General features: G+C 37.1%; 1 protein-coding gene across 3 annotated transcripts in view; it reads right to left on the reverse strand.

Moving 5' to 3' along the window:
- Positions 1-319: 319 nt before the first annotated feature.
- Positions 320-16221, reverse strand: part of VPS13A (vacuolar protein sorting 13 homolog A) — a 156220-nt gene continuing 140318 nt past the window's right edge. The window contains exons 68-72 of one of the 3 annotated variants that reach the window (XM_033163750.1): positions 15257-15371; positions 7690-7775; positions 4933-5056; positions 2464-2538; positions 320-2143 (exon numbers count right to left, since the gene is read on the reverse strand). In XM_033163750.1, coding sequence (XP_033019641.1) covers positions 2093-2143; positions 2464-2538; positions 4933-5056; positions 7690-7775; positions 15257-15371 — 451 coding nt within the window. In that variant the 3' untranslated portion in view covers positions 320-2092. Of the gene's footprint in view, positions 2144-2463; positions 2539-4932; positions 5057-7689; positions 7776-12378; positions 12794-15256; positions 15372-16221 lie in introns of those variants that run through there. The other 2 variants (XM_033163751.1, XM_033163752.1) reach the window with 2 other exon arrangements.

The following is a 16221-nucleotide window of genomic DNA, read 5'->3' on the forward strand; positions in this document are numbered from 1 at the left end:
TTCCCATTTTATTTGCTTTCCCTTTATTTTATATTTAATAAATAAACATAGTTAAGACCTACCACTTGTTTGGCATCATTTACACTATTGCTATGTCACCCCTTCATATGAAGTAATACAGCATAAACTGTTTCAAGAAAGATGTTGAATATAATGTTTGACAGAGTGGTAATTCAATTAGCATCTCTTCACTGTGTGATCATTCCTAAAATTTAAAAATTACATGAACCAACTCAGAATTTGGGACAGCACATGCATGTGTTTTTCTCTACAGGTTTAGCAGACACAGGGATAGAAATCTAATAAGCACAAACAAAAATAATGTGTAACCAGCTTAGGAGGCATCACACTCTTTATTGTACACATTTAGAAGGCGTGATCTGTATGGTTGGTCTGCAGCTTAAGGCCACAGCTCAAAGTGTAAATGCTCAAGTATGATATGACTGTCAGTTAAACCAATGAATCTGGAAAGAGTTCATGTTCTTGAGACACAACACAAAGTTATATTTTGGCATATCCAGTAACCATTAATTCAATATACATTTGGTATAGCAAGAAACAAAATGTTATGGGGAAGACTGCAATATATTCCTTGTAAGCACCTCAGGTGGTTACATAATGGAGCAAGCAAGACTTTTATATAAATACATACAATTACATTTGGCATGCCATTTACTTTATTCAGCTTTTACAACAAAGCTACAGTTTGAGGAGTTTAAGTACCACCAGCAAATTCAGGAGGGCCAATCTCTTTCACCTCAATCCTCCAAACAGGAGTTTGGAAAGAATATTCTGGAGCAGACATTTACTACATGCATCAAACAAGTCATTTCTGGATTAGGCAATGCACTTACATACATTTGCATTCTTTTCCCTTTTATGAAGTGATTTCTTCATCTACATGTGCATTTATAGGCATTATTGTATAGCCTAGCAAAATCAAATTAAAAGAAATGTTTATGCAACCCTCCACATACTGAAGTCTTGTTGTTTTCATACAGAACTGAAAAGATCTTATGAATTGTTTTGGGTCTAAAAGCTGAAATGGGTTGTATTCCCACATTAGTCATACTCTGAGCAGACCCACTGAAATTAAGAGACTTGCCTAATTTACGTCCATGAAATTCAGTGGATCTTTTCTAAGAAAAACAGTTGGATGCAACCCAGTTAATGAATGTTCTCAATTTTTTTAAATTAATGACAATGCATTCAGCATGAGCATGAAATTTAGATTCCCCTCACTCAAAATAGTTTTTTCATTCAAGAGTGTTCCTTAGGTTTATATACCATTTCCAAACATGCTCTTTAGAAGGTTTTGATGACTTAGCTGAAAATTTTATGTATTGAAAGTAAAGATCATGCCATTCAAAGCATTGCTGCAAAGACACATCCCTGCCTAGGTTATCATTTCCATAATTCATGTTTATCTGTGTACATCTACCCATCATCATGAGGTACCAGAACACCTTGCTAATTTTTTGCATCATATAAAAAGTGTTAAAAATAATATTACAGTACCACAAACTGTTTATTTGTATTAAAAAAACTAAATAACCTCATGATATATATATTGGTAAATAAAAAGGCTTCTTGAATAAACAGATCAGCAAGATCATTCATAATATAAGAGCATTGCTGGTTAAAGTCTTTCCCTGAAGAATTTAACTGAATTTCAGTGAATATTAACATGTAATGTGGCAATTATAGCATATTAAAATCCCGATGACAGGAGAAATAAAGCTTAGATGGTGGGGGAACCCTGATTATCTCATAAAATCACAAGACTAATCTAGACTTTAGTCTTTTTAAATTATGTGACAGAATATGCATGAAGACATCATTTTTACTCCTGATATAAGTAACTCTGTATTATTTATAAATAAAAAGCTCAATAAGCCACAATTTGGCAGAGGTTCTCAGCTCTAGAACAGTTTAAATGACACTGACCACAGCATTTTTTTTTCTACTTTGGCTATGTAGAAGACTTCAACAATCCCCTTCATAGTCTTAGCAATGTCACATGCTAAGCTTCAATCAAAATGTTGAATTTGGCACTCTCTGTTTTGTCCATCTTGGAATCTTGCACAAATGGTCATAATTTTGGCTGGTTCTCCCTCACTTCCTCCAGTTTTGAGAGAACCCACTATGAAAATTGGAGATAAAATTTAAACAATGAAAGTTAGTCAACATATTCATCTAAATATTAATAGCATAGAACATTAGTATATAACTATATAGTCTTATCTACTGAAAGGCAGTCCACATGTTGGCAAGTACCATTTTCTGGGGCTGCTGCCAGACTCCCAGCCAGGCTATACTTGCATCAATGTGACATCTGAGAACTACAGTCACACATGGGTGGTGCCACCCTCACAATCAACATTTTGGTTATCTGAATCTAGGACTATGGTTGTATACTATTTTTAAGTAAACATATTTAGATCAGTAGTATTCAATACTCACCTTAGCATCATCTGGCGTTTTAAAATTAATAATTTTTCCAAATTCTTTGGCATGGAATACAGATTTTACTCGTTCCTACAAAATAAATAAGTTATAAATAAAATGAAATGTAATACTTTTGTTATTTTACCTTCCCAGCATACAGCTCACAACTTTATAGTGATTGCACACTGACTCCACCGTGATCGTGAAGCAACACCCATCAGGTTTGCAGACTTGCCAAACTCCAACAGTCAAGTAGTAAGGAAATAACAGGTGCCCACTTTCCTCTTAAATATTTAACTTAACTAATTTTGTAAAGGGCTTAGAACATGTAAGCAAATTAGAGGCACATTGCAGTCCATATTAGGGAGTGGCTCCAATGACTCCATGACGCCTTACAAATTGTACTATCTCCTACTGGCGTTGGGGGGGGGGGACACTGGCTTGGGATGTCAAAGAGCTTACCCAATTAGGGCAGGTCCAACTGCAACTTGAGCTAACATTAGAGGCCCTGCTATAAGAGCTTGTGGCCAAAGGAAGCTTCGGCCAAGGAATACAGATCAATCTTATAGTGCCTTGTGCTGGGGGATGCCCAGGTGGCTGCCCTGCATATGTCCCCAACAGGGGCATTAGTGGAGAAGGCTGTAGATGCAGCTGTGGCCTGAGTTGAGTGGACTGTAAGCCTATGAGGTTGGGTTAGGGACTCATAGGATGTTTAGTCGTGTCTGACTCTTCGTGACCCCATGGACCAGAGCACGCCAGGCACTCCTGTCTTCCACTGCCTCCCGCAGTTTGGTCAGACTCATGTTGGTAGCTTCGAGAACACTGTCCAACATCTCGTCCTTGTCGTCCCCTTCTTGTGCCCTCCCTCTTTCCCAACATCAGGGTCTTTCCCAGGGAGTCTTCTCATGAGGTGGCCAAAGTATTGGAGCCTCAGTTTCAGGATCTGTCCTTCCAGTGAGCATTCAGGGCTGATTTCCTTAAAAATGGATAGGTTTGATCTTCTTGCAGTCCATGGGACTCTCAAGAGTCTCCTCCAGCACCGTAATTCAAAAGCATCAATTCTTCGGCGATCAGCCTTCTTTATGGTCCAGCTCTCACTTCCGTACATTACTACTGGGAAAACCATAGCTTTAACTATACGGACCTTTGTCGGCAAGGTGATGTCTTTGCTTTTTAAGATGCTGTCTAGGTTTGTCATTGCTTTTCTCCCAAGAAGCAGGCATCTTTTAATTCCGTGACTGCTGTCAGCATCTGCAGTGATCATGGAACCCAAGAAAGTAAAATCTCTCACTGCCTCCATATCTTGCCCTTCTATTTGCCAGGAGGTGATGGGACCAGTGGCCATGACCTTAGTTTTTTTGATGTTGAGCTGCAGACCATATTTTTTGCTCTCCTCTTTCACCCTCATTAAAAGGTTCTTTAATTAAAAGGCTATCAAGATGCAAATGCATATTCACCAAGATAGCATAGAGCAATAATCATTCTAGCTGGCAGCAGTAGGGAGAAAGGAGACAAATAGTGTGTGTGTGTGTGTGTGTGTGTGTGTGTGTGTGTGTATACATTTAAACTCCTTTGTCCACATGATGTATACCTTAAGGGCGTGCTGCACATTTATTGAGTGTGAGGCTTTCTCTAATGGATGGGATGGATTGGGACAGAAGGTAGGGAGCACCAATTCTGCTGCATGTGAAAATGGGAGGCTACCCAGGCCAGAATATCCAAGTCCAGCAAATCTCAGAAGTAAACTTCCATATCATTATAAAGCTGCTTCAAATGATTCACATACACCATTATTTCATCATCTTTCAATTCATCACTAACTGCTAAAGAGGAGAACTCAGAATTCTCGACATCCAATGTTGATGGCATACTGCTTGACTTTTCCAAGAAACCCTGTACCGGTAATAATCTCCTTGCTTGGGAAGCATGGTCACTCTCTGTTTTCCATTTTCTTCACTTCTTTGTTTTCTTTTTTCTTTCCTTGGTCACTTCTCTGTTTCCCCCACTTCTCATTTCCTTCTGTGGCCCCCTAGTCTTGTGCCGTGGCCATTTATGCAATATTCACCTGTGCCCCCCCCCCCGAATATCCCGGGGGCGATATGCCCCTCGGTTGAGAAACACTGCTTTAGAGAACAGAAGGGCTGAAAAGGAGAGTGCCTTCCAGAAGACTCTTGTTCTCTATGCAGGAAAACATGTAACAGTGGGGAAGAAACAGCGGAGGGGGGAGATTTGAAGCACCCTTTATCTGACCATGAAACTTTGCATTAAAAAACAACAATACTCTAGTAAATAGTTTCTGAAGTAAGTTTTCAGGTGGTTTTACTAGCTTGGTAAATTTGACTTGTTTTATAACAACAATGTAATAAACTAGCAAGTTAAGGAAAACAACATGCCATTTAAGTTGCTGAATTTTACTGGAGACAAATGACTTACTCTGAAGCTAATCTAATACATTCTACAACAAGCTGAAGTCTCTCACGGTACCTTTGCTTCAATGCGCAACCTCCGTCCATCAACAATAAATGGCTCCTTGGTAAATTCATCATAGGTGTACTGCCATTCACATGTCAACTGTCCAAATGTACCTCTTGTCACAAATAATATGCCACTAAACAAGAATGCAAAATAAACCATTAAAACAAAGCAAGCAGAAATACAATTACTTTTTAAATAAAAAATAAAAAGTTGCCTTGTATACTGATCACCCAGTTTGATGGTTTATTAATTCCACAATGAAATACACACATGTGGATTTGCACAATGATGCCAGCGAAACCTAATCATATATGTGTGTATATTAATTCAGTCAAAGAAGACAACTACATTCTACTTTAAAGATGCAGAAATCAATATATAATAAGGAACAGCTGGCATATAGAATGATAACCAGGTAGCAGCAATAGTTAAAGTGAACACATACTGTACTTTTGTTAAGTCAAGTTCTAATAATTAAGGTCAAATACATTCTACAAAAAAACAAGTGTTCCTGCGTCTTCACTGAGTTGAATCTGAAGGCTCAATTACGTTAGTTCCTTGAAAAAGCTTGTAGGGTTTCATGTCTCAATAGCATTTCAGTTAGAAAATAAAGCAAGTTTTGTCAACCATTGTGGTCAGGACCAGAGAGGTGCTTTATGCATGGTTAATAACATTATCCGTCTAATGATAGCAGGATATTTATTCCATATTATGAAGTGCATCTGAAATTTTCTTCAGTTTCAGAAGCATGTTGGGAGTGGAGATAATGTTTGAGAAACATTAAGGCGTAAATTCCCTTGTAAATGTGGAATTAGTTATGTGGAGTGGTATCCAATTGTGCCTATCCTCCCAAATTTGCTCTGGAAATCTGAGAAACCCTAGAGAATATTCAAAGTGGTGTGGGAAACTGCAGTGGGGAAGGCAGGAAAAGGAAATGAGCTTGCACAATATTGGATAGCAACAGTGGCTTGGGGGGGGGGAGAAACTTAGCTGTATACTTTCAAAGTGACACACTATTTCCTATGCAGGGGTGCCAACTTAAATAAAATATGGGGGTGGTCAGGTAAGCCCCACCCTGCATAATCGATAACATGATGCGGTGCCCCCATGGCTCTAGGAATTGGCTCCTATGTAAGAATAAAACTAATTCACTACCACTAAATATATATTCCGCTGGTTTCAAGGTGCCTGCTCTAATAATCAAGAAGAGTGCCTGTTGCTTTCCTATTCTGTTTCATAGGGCCACTGAGATGTGAGTGCAGGGAGTACTGATGTACTGAGCCCACATCATGAAGGGGGCCCAAACTCTGAGCTTCCATTCATTATTTTTTTTAAAAAAGTCTCTAGCCCTCCTGGAAAGTAAGTTATGAAATAAAATGCACAGGTACCCTTCTAAGTGATTTCTCTGAGATGAGCCAACCTGACTGCTCCCACCTTTTAGTGTCGCCAATGAGTGAAGTCAGGGCTGTGACAGACGGGAGTGAGTTGTTTGGAAACCAGGTGATTGGAGTCCCTGGAATCCAAAGGAGCTGCTGTTTCTCCCTTCCCTTCAGTGCACCCTTCTGTCTCATTTTCCAGCCCTTTGTATCTAAATAGTTTCTTCTTTTTTCATCTAAGATCATATACTTAAATGATATTTTCTGCAAATAGTACTACACAATAAGTGTTAAAGAATCCATCTCCTCCCTGCAAATGGCAAATATACAATATACAATGTGAAAACATTGCAAAGAGGTTTAGGCATGTTTTCTGCCATGTTATTCTTGTGCCTTTGAGGCAGGCAGAAATTCAACAGGTTGAGTATTTTCTAGTATGAAAATACAACTATATATGTTTATATACAATTATATACAAATATGTTTATCAGGCATACGTTACTCAGGTTTTGGAGAGCTCTCCATGCCACTTGCAAAAAAGGACACAAATTTATATGACACAAAGCATAGCTAATTTTTATGCAAATTGGTTTCCTTTACAAGTAGCTCAGACATCCCAATTCCCATGCTGTGCACTGAGCACAGAAAATCCTGTTGGCACCCTTGCTCTTCAGTCAAGAGAGGCAGAGACATTGCACATTTCTTTATACCCATGGAACTGTCTCTTCTACTAAACTGAACAAGGAAGCTTTCGTTGATGTAGTTTCAATATATATGGAAACCTGCACCTACAAGGAACTACTTAATTGAAGCACATCAGTTACAAAACTACAAGGTAGAATCATTCTTAAGAGAGAGAGAAAGAATGAGGGCTTATCCCAGGAATGTTGTTATTCCAACTGCCATTTATCAGTTCCAGATTTTCACATCCACACTAACAATCTTAACACAATCTCCAGTCTTAACTACCGTATTTTCCGGTGTATAAGCCGACTGGGCATATAAGATGACCCCCAACTTTTCCAGTTAAAATATAGAGTTTGAGATATACTCGGCCGCAGATTCTCCACCCAGCGTATAAGACGACCCCCGACTTTTGAGAAGATTTTCCTGGATTAAAAAGTAGTCTTATACACCAGAATATACAGCACTGTGAAAATTCTAATCAAGTGCTTTGAGGTAACATAAAAACTTCCTAAATCTTGGTCTTCTGTTTTAAAATATAGCCTTCAGTATCTATACCTTTAAGGAAGATTGGAGTTTCTTTCATTTAAATGATAAGGGAAAATCTAAACACTATGTATCGGAATATGATTATCGAGTGAGCAAAAAAACAAGTGTAACAATGCATTCAGCTTATAAAGCTTACCGGACAAATGGGGAACCTTACCTCTTTGTTACCATTAGTAAATCTGTACTATTAACCATTGCATGTGTAAAGTATCTCAGTTTGGCAAATCTTCCATTTTCAATATTCTAAAAGAGAAAGACAGTTGTATAGAATTCCCTAGAGTATAGAAAGTTCTTTCTGAGGAAAATATTAATGTCTAATATTACTATTAATTTCAGCTTATATTATTAATTTCAGCTTAATATAAAACATGGTATATATCACATACATTGAGGACATTTATTATCTGCCATGATTAAGACGCTCTTTCACACCTAGTAGTACTGTAATAGAGTTGTAAACATCCATCCACATGATGCTTCATCATCCTGGAATGTGAAAAACCTTTTATCTAAAATTATGAGTACATAATATTGGGCTATTCAGATGTTTGCAACCTTGAAAGTACTATGCATTTTCAGATTACAGAATGCTGTAATACTCAAAAGAGAAGACAATTCAAATTCAACCTGAATTGTTACAGAAACCATTTCTTATTGTATTTCTCAGTAAATGGAATACAACTATGTAAATAATCGTGGTTTCAGACATAAGCGTCCAATCATATATGGTGGTTTTAAAGGACTGAACTGTGTTTGAGGCATGTTTGAGACAGAGATCGCAGTGGTTGAGATTTACACTTCCTACCTCCCACCTCACACTCTTAACATGGCTCTTTCTCTTTAACTACAGTCATCAGAAATACTTTATTCCAGTGAACAGACATTTCAGACTTACAAATTTATGTGCAGTGACAGAACAAAGGAAGCAAAATAGCAAATATTTTAGCTGCTTAGGGAAATTCAGTGCATCTCTTTCCCAAGGAAAAAAAGCAGTTACCAGAGAGGTCTTGTTTAAGGAATCTTGGCACTGAATATGACTGATGAGCACCCTAAAATACCTCATTTCAACTATGTGATTCCATTGTGTATTGAAGATTGGATGGGGCAAAAAAATGTGTATCAGAAACCTGGTGTTAACTGGGTTGAATTATAAAGAGTTCTGCCTCACATTTCAGCTTTTCTTTTGTATTTTTCCTTCCATGTTTTTCACCTGCTCTTTGCTGCTTGTTATTACCACTCCTTTCAAATGCCACCTTAATTAATTTTGAAACTGAAAGTTCAATACTTAGGAGAGCCCATTATTTGCATGCAGTGCTTAATTTTTGAATGCTTCCATGCATCTTCATTATATCGCTTAATTTACTCAGGCACCCCCACTAAGCATTCACCCCTCTTTATCCTCCAGTAGCCATTGACCAACATGCCTGCTGCTCTCTTCAAGCAAATGCAGGAATGGCTTACTTGCTTGTAGCACTGAAAGACACATATTCTTTCCAAGGCAAAGGAGGAAGGACTCATTGACAGCATTATTCTGATTAGTGCCACTAAACCACATCCTACTCCTTACTCTATTAACCACACTTCTTCTGGATTGCGTTATTTGAACTGGAATCACACCGGTGCTTTTGGAAATATGTTCAGAGTAAAGAAAAGTGAGGAGAACAATAGAGAATGGCAGCCACATAGTAGTGCAACAATTGGTTATTGCTTTATCAAAACTGCAGACAGGGAATCTGTCTGTTCATCATTTTTTACACACAGAGCTCATTTGATGGAGCCTTCTTACTGTCCCTTTAAGGCTTTGACATTGAAGAAGTTATATGCTAAACAATATACAATTTATATATATCCCCACTCACTTATTCTGGGAATTTTTTTTGGGGGGGGGGGATCTAAATACATGTAAACCTTTCATATATTAAACTGTTTATTTATAAAGGCTGTTGTGTTGGCAACATGTATCCCGTAGGAAAAAGACCAAATTTCACTGGAGGGGTGGAAATGGAAAAGAGCACCTGGGTAAAATGTTCTTCACTCTTCCAGTAGTTACAATCATCCATCAGACAGCTGCAAAAAAAGGATTCTGCAAAGTCAGCTGCTGGGGAAACCAGGCCGCCAATATGACCCGGAAGAAGGGCACAGTTGAACCTTCGTTCTCACTGCAGTCAGTCTACTTCACCACCAGTAGTTTTTATCCCTCAATATTTCTCATAACTATTGCCAAGCCTGAACTGCACCATCACTAGGGAGAGACTAGCTTGTTTCTGTTCTGTACAAAGATGCTTACATATTTGCCAATTTCCAAACTAGGTGTCAAGATTCTGTTTCCTGAAAATCTGTTCTGTACTATATCCAGGTTTTGCATGGCCTTTAGGCAAGTTGTCCCCAGTGGGCTACCCTGCCTAGCACTGTCAACACTGCTCATTTGCTTGCCCTCTGCCTTCAGGCCCAATCTGCCTACAACAAGACATGGCAAGCAGAGGTTACTTCCCCTGCTGCTCCTTTTACTTCCTGCACTCTTAAGAGAACAGGGAAACAGGTAACAACAGCATAAAGGAGCAGGGCAATGGGCTTCAGGGGCCAGTAGGGGGTCCCTGCAGGCATGATGCCTTGATTCTAGCACTGAATCTACAAATCTAATAGAAATCTTATAATTAAAATATTCTGATATAAATTGGTGTTGGAATTGTAATTCCCATTGTAGGCTCCTACCTCCACAACTCACTCAGGGTGGATCTACACTCGTGGTTTTGAATGCTAAAAAGGAGTTAAAGAATGGCTGATATAACCATACAGTCGTACCTCGGATCACATCCGCTTTGGGTTATGGTTTTTTGGGTTATGTACTCCGGTACCCCAAAAGTGTTTTTGTTCGCGCATGCGCAGAAGCGTTCTGTGCAGTCTGCGCATGCGCAAATCGCGATGTCGCCGTTCGGGTTATGTACTTTTCGGGTTACGAACGGCACCCTGGAACCAATTAAGTACATAACCCAAGTTACCACTGTATAGCCATATGAAGTTGTTTTCTAATGTTAATAATGCATTATTAAAATGTGACACCAGATGGCACTGCAGAGCTACCCCCTTCCAGAAACTGGGTAGACCTTGTGGAAAAGGAAGCAAAGGTGAAACCAAATGTATTGATGTTTTAGAATAATTCTAATATTGTTTTAAAAACTTTTAAAAGGTGAATGTAGTTCCAGCCCCCCCCCAACAGCCATTGATTTCCTAGGGTCTACTCTGAGTAGAATTAATTTTGGCTATCACCCTCAATTTTTTGAGAATGAGAAAACTGGCTATTTATATTTCCCTCACTGTTTCTGGCCTAGTGTGTATACTATTTTGTTTTACAACTCCATAGCTGATCTTTATTTTTAAAATACCCAAATATTCCCCCTTTCAAAATATTATTGTCAATTTATACATGGAATTTAGTGGTTCTGACCCAATTGAACACACACTTACAGCCAAGCAGCTCATGGATTTGCTGTATGATATTTCTGTAGCGTAATTTTATATTAATACATACCTTTTAAAATAGTCATATGCCTTTTTGTATTAATCTTTTTATGTGCTTGGTAGTTTAGGAAACCTGGAGTGTACATGTGCATAATATTCATACATAATAATTTATAATAATATATAAATGCATATAATATGCACAAATTGATCATTTTTGTGTGAATCAATACATAAACCCCTTGCTTCTTAAGGAGTGAGACGGTTGTCAGAAAAAAATATGTGCAGGTAATCCTGACATTCAGATTTCTGAAAACTCCCATCCCTACTCATCTAAGGAAAAAAGCTTTCACAGATGCCCAGTTTCTGACTTTGGCTTATCAGCAGCTGCACCGCTACAGAGATGACAGTCCCCTAGGGATTACTGAAAAGAAAAAGCATTAATTTCTAAGTCAAAAATTTCTTTTCTCTCAGATTCACAAGACAGATAAACCTTGCAATGTTTCAATGATATCCTTACAGAAGGCATATTCTTACACTATCATAATCACATGGTATAACTGAGTGGAAAGAAAACATTATGAAGCACCTGTAAATAAAACATTTAAGTAGAGTAGCAGCTCCTGTAATAGTGATACCCAACAACAGACACTGCTATGCACAGTCCACCACCTTTGCTTCTCCTCACCTACTAGCACAGTGGCAATAAACTCATTTAGGTCTTTTATATGTCTTCAGTTGCCTTAGTCAGGATGACATGGGTTCCCTACTTTACCATTTCTGTGTATTTTCCTACTGTACACTGATCAGAAGAAATGAAGGGCATCTATGCAAATTTCTGAAATTCAGTCAAAAGCCTTTACATATTCTTATTTTCCTCTGTCAAATTGGTTGATTAGTGGCTGGACTAGTGACTGATCATCAAAATATTTCCAAGTGAGTTTCTCTTCCACTGGCTCTCTTCCACCACGCAGCACCTTGTGGTTGCATCCCCTTCACTTAAAAGTCCAGTCATCAATAGTTTCAATTTGAACCACAGGGTTAGAATTAAAAGCCTCATATTTCATTCTATATTTCACAAGATGTTTGAACTAAATGAAAGTTTAAGGCAAAAATGTTAAACTAAGTTTCTGAAAATGAAAGGATGTAAACTATAAATGTGTTTTTAAAAATAAAAGTTGATAAAGCAAGTGAAAAATAGGTAAGATAATAAATAATGGTAGGGATGTTTGAACAGATCAGATCAATCTTTTTTTATATAGACTCATTTATTGTTATTACAGAATATTCATACACAATTTTCAATTCCTAAAAGGAAACTAAAATTTAACAACATCAATAAACACAGTTAAGGGCAACACTGTGAGTACTTACTCATATCTAAATGGCATTTTGCGTAAAAATGCACAAATGACTTTAAATTTAAAGCATAAAATTAAAATAATGATGTAAATGGAAAATATACTATTTAAAAACAGTATATATTTTGACTGGGGGAAAATCATAGTTACAAGATTATTGTCAAAATACTGTCAAAGCAACAGCGTTGAAATAAAGACAATTTAAAACAACAATTTTCTTTGTGTTTGTGCTTAAGACTTCATTAGTGTATATTTTTAAACTTACATTTAAGACACAATTGTAAAACAGCTACTATAATTTTTGCTTTTCTGTGGCAGTTAAACTTAAAGTGGCAGCATTAACTTGATAATTCAGCAGAGAAAGTACATATTACTCTAACTGTCATCATCATCACTATCACTAATATGACACATAGTCCATTTTCTGCAGGCTTGTCTTTTCTGCAAGCATGGTAAGAGAAGAAAGAAGCAGAAGTGTTAGTTGGAGCTGGAAAGTTAAATTGTTAGTTTTTAAAATGCAAAAAAAGAAAGATGAGATGCAACTTTTGAATTTTTAGTATGCAGAAGAAGAATTTCAGTTAGCACAAATGTACTATATTACACCACTCACTAAAATAAGTCCAAGTTTTATTTATTTTTTCTATAAATATATGCAAATCTCAAAACCTATTGCTCAAAAGACTTTGGAACTTACAAAGCACAGTCACAGCTGAACCATAGCTATCTGTACTACATAAAATCTACTCTATTTGTGTTTTCTATTTTTAGACCACATAGATTTTATAAATCAAAGTACAAAACAGGAAAGCTGTGAGTAAGAGAGCTTTATTTACACTGATCTGCACACATATTTGCTTAATAACTTGGAATGCATAGATAAGTCTCCACTGGCAGAGGAACTCTGCATATGAAAGTTTCTGTACTCATAAATTGCTGGTATCAGCCAGACATTATTCAGTTCCAGAACTGCAATTTGTAAATCTGGTTTACAATAACTGCTTGGGTTTACCATAGCTGCTTCATCTTATGGTGGAGCACACGTAAGCACTCCATAAATTGAACAGTCAATTGTAACGATCCTAAATTGCCTCTCCCAGTAAATTGTCAGCAGGAAAGGGGTATCAGGACTGAGCCCAAGTCTCCATTTATCCAGTTCTAATATGTGATCACAACAGACTAAATCTAAGAGTATATGTACTACTAGGGATGGTGGTGCCAATACCAGAGTTCCCTTCCTGCCAAAATCACAGGTGAGTTATAGAATGTATTTCTATGTCTGTCTCACTGTATCCTCAAGTACAGTATATCTACTTACGGAAACCTTTATCTGAATAAGGAGTGTCTAAACTATTATAAAATGTATTAATTAAGCAAAAAGAAATCATTGTGACCAATGCTTGCACAACCACTTTCAGATAGTAGGATGTGAACTGAGTGATTGAGGGATGTTCTCCATGCACACATGGAAGCAGTTGCTCAATTGCTTGGGAGTATCCTCAAATTCCCATTTTTCACTATGAGGCCACAGATTTAACAATTTTGAACTTTCCAAAACTTTACAAAAAGGATCTAGGAATTGTTCTCAATTCAACTTCCAATTTATCACACAAAGAAGGAAAACAGTAACTACACAGTGGCTTGGTTCACACATTATGCTAAACCAGACTACCGGTATGTCTTAGCAGGTAGGCATGAGTTTGTGAGCTCCCAGAGAGAATCTTGCACCCAATTTGCTCCCTTCCATCAGTTGTCTTTGTTCCTCAACATTTCTATACACTTTTTTCTCACAACTAATTCCACTAGCCGCTTTCATGTTTCAATTTCATAGTAAAATAAATCCCTTTATTTATTTATTTATTTATTTATTTATTTATTTATTTATCTATCTATCTATCTTTTTTCTAGATAAAAACTAGTCAACAATGGCCAATATTCAAAATACTATTAGTTTTATAGACTATAAAATAATTTTAAAATAAAATAAAAACCTGTATCCAAGTTCTGTGAATTTCAAATAAAGACTTCTATAAATATAAAAACATTTCAAAAAGATTAAGTGCATTTCTTTTCATCTCAATATTTATTCTTTGTTGCGTCCCTTCTCATTAAGGCACTTGTGAATGTTATGTAGTTAAGGCTTTAGAAAACATTTTAATATAAACTTTGGATCTGTTATCCTACTTACATCCCTTCACACTGGCCATTTCTCAAATCTATATTTTTATTAAACAATTAAAAAATAGCACTTAGGATATGTACCTAACTTTAAGTATGCTTATATGATATCCAAGATCTCTGCAGTAAAAATACAACACGCTAGGGTTAAAACAAAGTGAAATCAGCTGCAGTGGCTGATTTTTTGTTTTGTTTTTACATTCCTTCAAACTGAAGACTGCTATTTCAGCTGCCTCTATAAACTACATTTCTACTGCATTTTAACTAAAAATTTGTATCCTGAAATCTAGCAGCTTTCTTGGTCTAATAAACCTATCTGTCTTGTGGACCATGCTATCACAGAGAAAATGAGAGGGACAATACAGGCCATCTGGAGCATGCAGGAATGTGCATCCATAGTTCTGCAGACAGACACACATGCAACAGATGGAGAGAGAAGGATGCGCCAATAGACTGACTTATTCCCTGTTATTATAAAAGCAGATTTTTATTATTTTCAAAAACTTAAATAAAAAATGTCAAATAATCTTGAAACCAACAGGTAACATATACTGTTAATGCAAATTCAAAAAATGGTCTCCACTGACTAAATACTAAAACATTCCTGAATGCATAAATAGGAATAATAGTTCCTATTTTTTTAAAAAACTGTTTAAATATGAAAGAGGAGTGTATGTGCATGTAAAAAGTGTATTATATTACATCTCCTTGATGGTTTAGTTTCTTCACCTGTAACATTTGACTTCCAGCACCGTCTCTTAATCTGTATGGTCGAATGACTCCATCTTCACCAAAGAAGCGGGGAGGACGCAAGCTCATAACATCTTCGGAAGCATTTGTGGCTCTGAAGGGGAGGAAAGTTAAGACATTTGCATTACAGAAACAGAATAAATACTTTCATGAATATTCTAAAATGTTTTAATAAATTATAAACATCCATATAAAACAAGGGTAAATAGCTAAGCAATACAAACTACTAGTCAGCAGTGACAGGGTTTAACAGGGTAACATTGCCCCTGCTGCAGGGAGATCTCTGCTGCTTGCGCTGGTCAGGCCAGTGGGGAGGGCAGGGGAAAGTGTTGCTGGCCACCTCCATGGCTGGCACAGCAAAAAGGCTCAGTTGAGGCCTGTTGCCATCACAAGTTGGCAGAAGGGCCAGCTCAAAATCCAGTGGATCCTTTGCCTCCTCCCCATTTCAGAGGTTTCCACTATCTGTCAGTCTTTGAGTGAGCACACTGAGCCACTGGCTGAGAGAAGCATTATCCCAACCCACTCTAGCCCAACTGATTGTAACTAAAGATAGATAAGATATTATTTATTCTTCAGAATTCTTTCCTGGGGACAGTGTTCTTCGGTGTATTTGTTAACAAATGGTTAACTGGCACACTGCAATGGATAAATAGAACTATATTATTCTTGGTGGTGGCACCCACCCTGTGGAACACCCTCCCATCATATGTCAAGGAAATAAACAACTATCTGACTTTTAGAAGACATCTGAAGGAAGCCCTGTTCAGGGAAGTTTTTAATGCTTGATGTTTTATTCTGGTTTTTTTTAAAAGAATTTATTAGGTTTTAACAATAACAAATACAAACAAATACAAGAACAAATACAAACACTACATAAACTACACAAAATAGACACAAACAAAACAATTATTTACTTCACCTCATCTTCTTTATAATCCTAATCT

This window comes from Lacerta agilis, chromosome 11, assembly GCF_009819535.1.
Source record: "Lacerta agilis isolate rLacAgi1 chromosome 11, rLacAgi1.pri, whole genome shotgun sequence".
NCBI lineage: Eukaryota > Metazoa > Chordata > Lepidosauria > Squamata > Lacertidae > Lacerta > Lacerta agilis.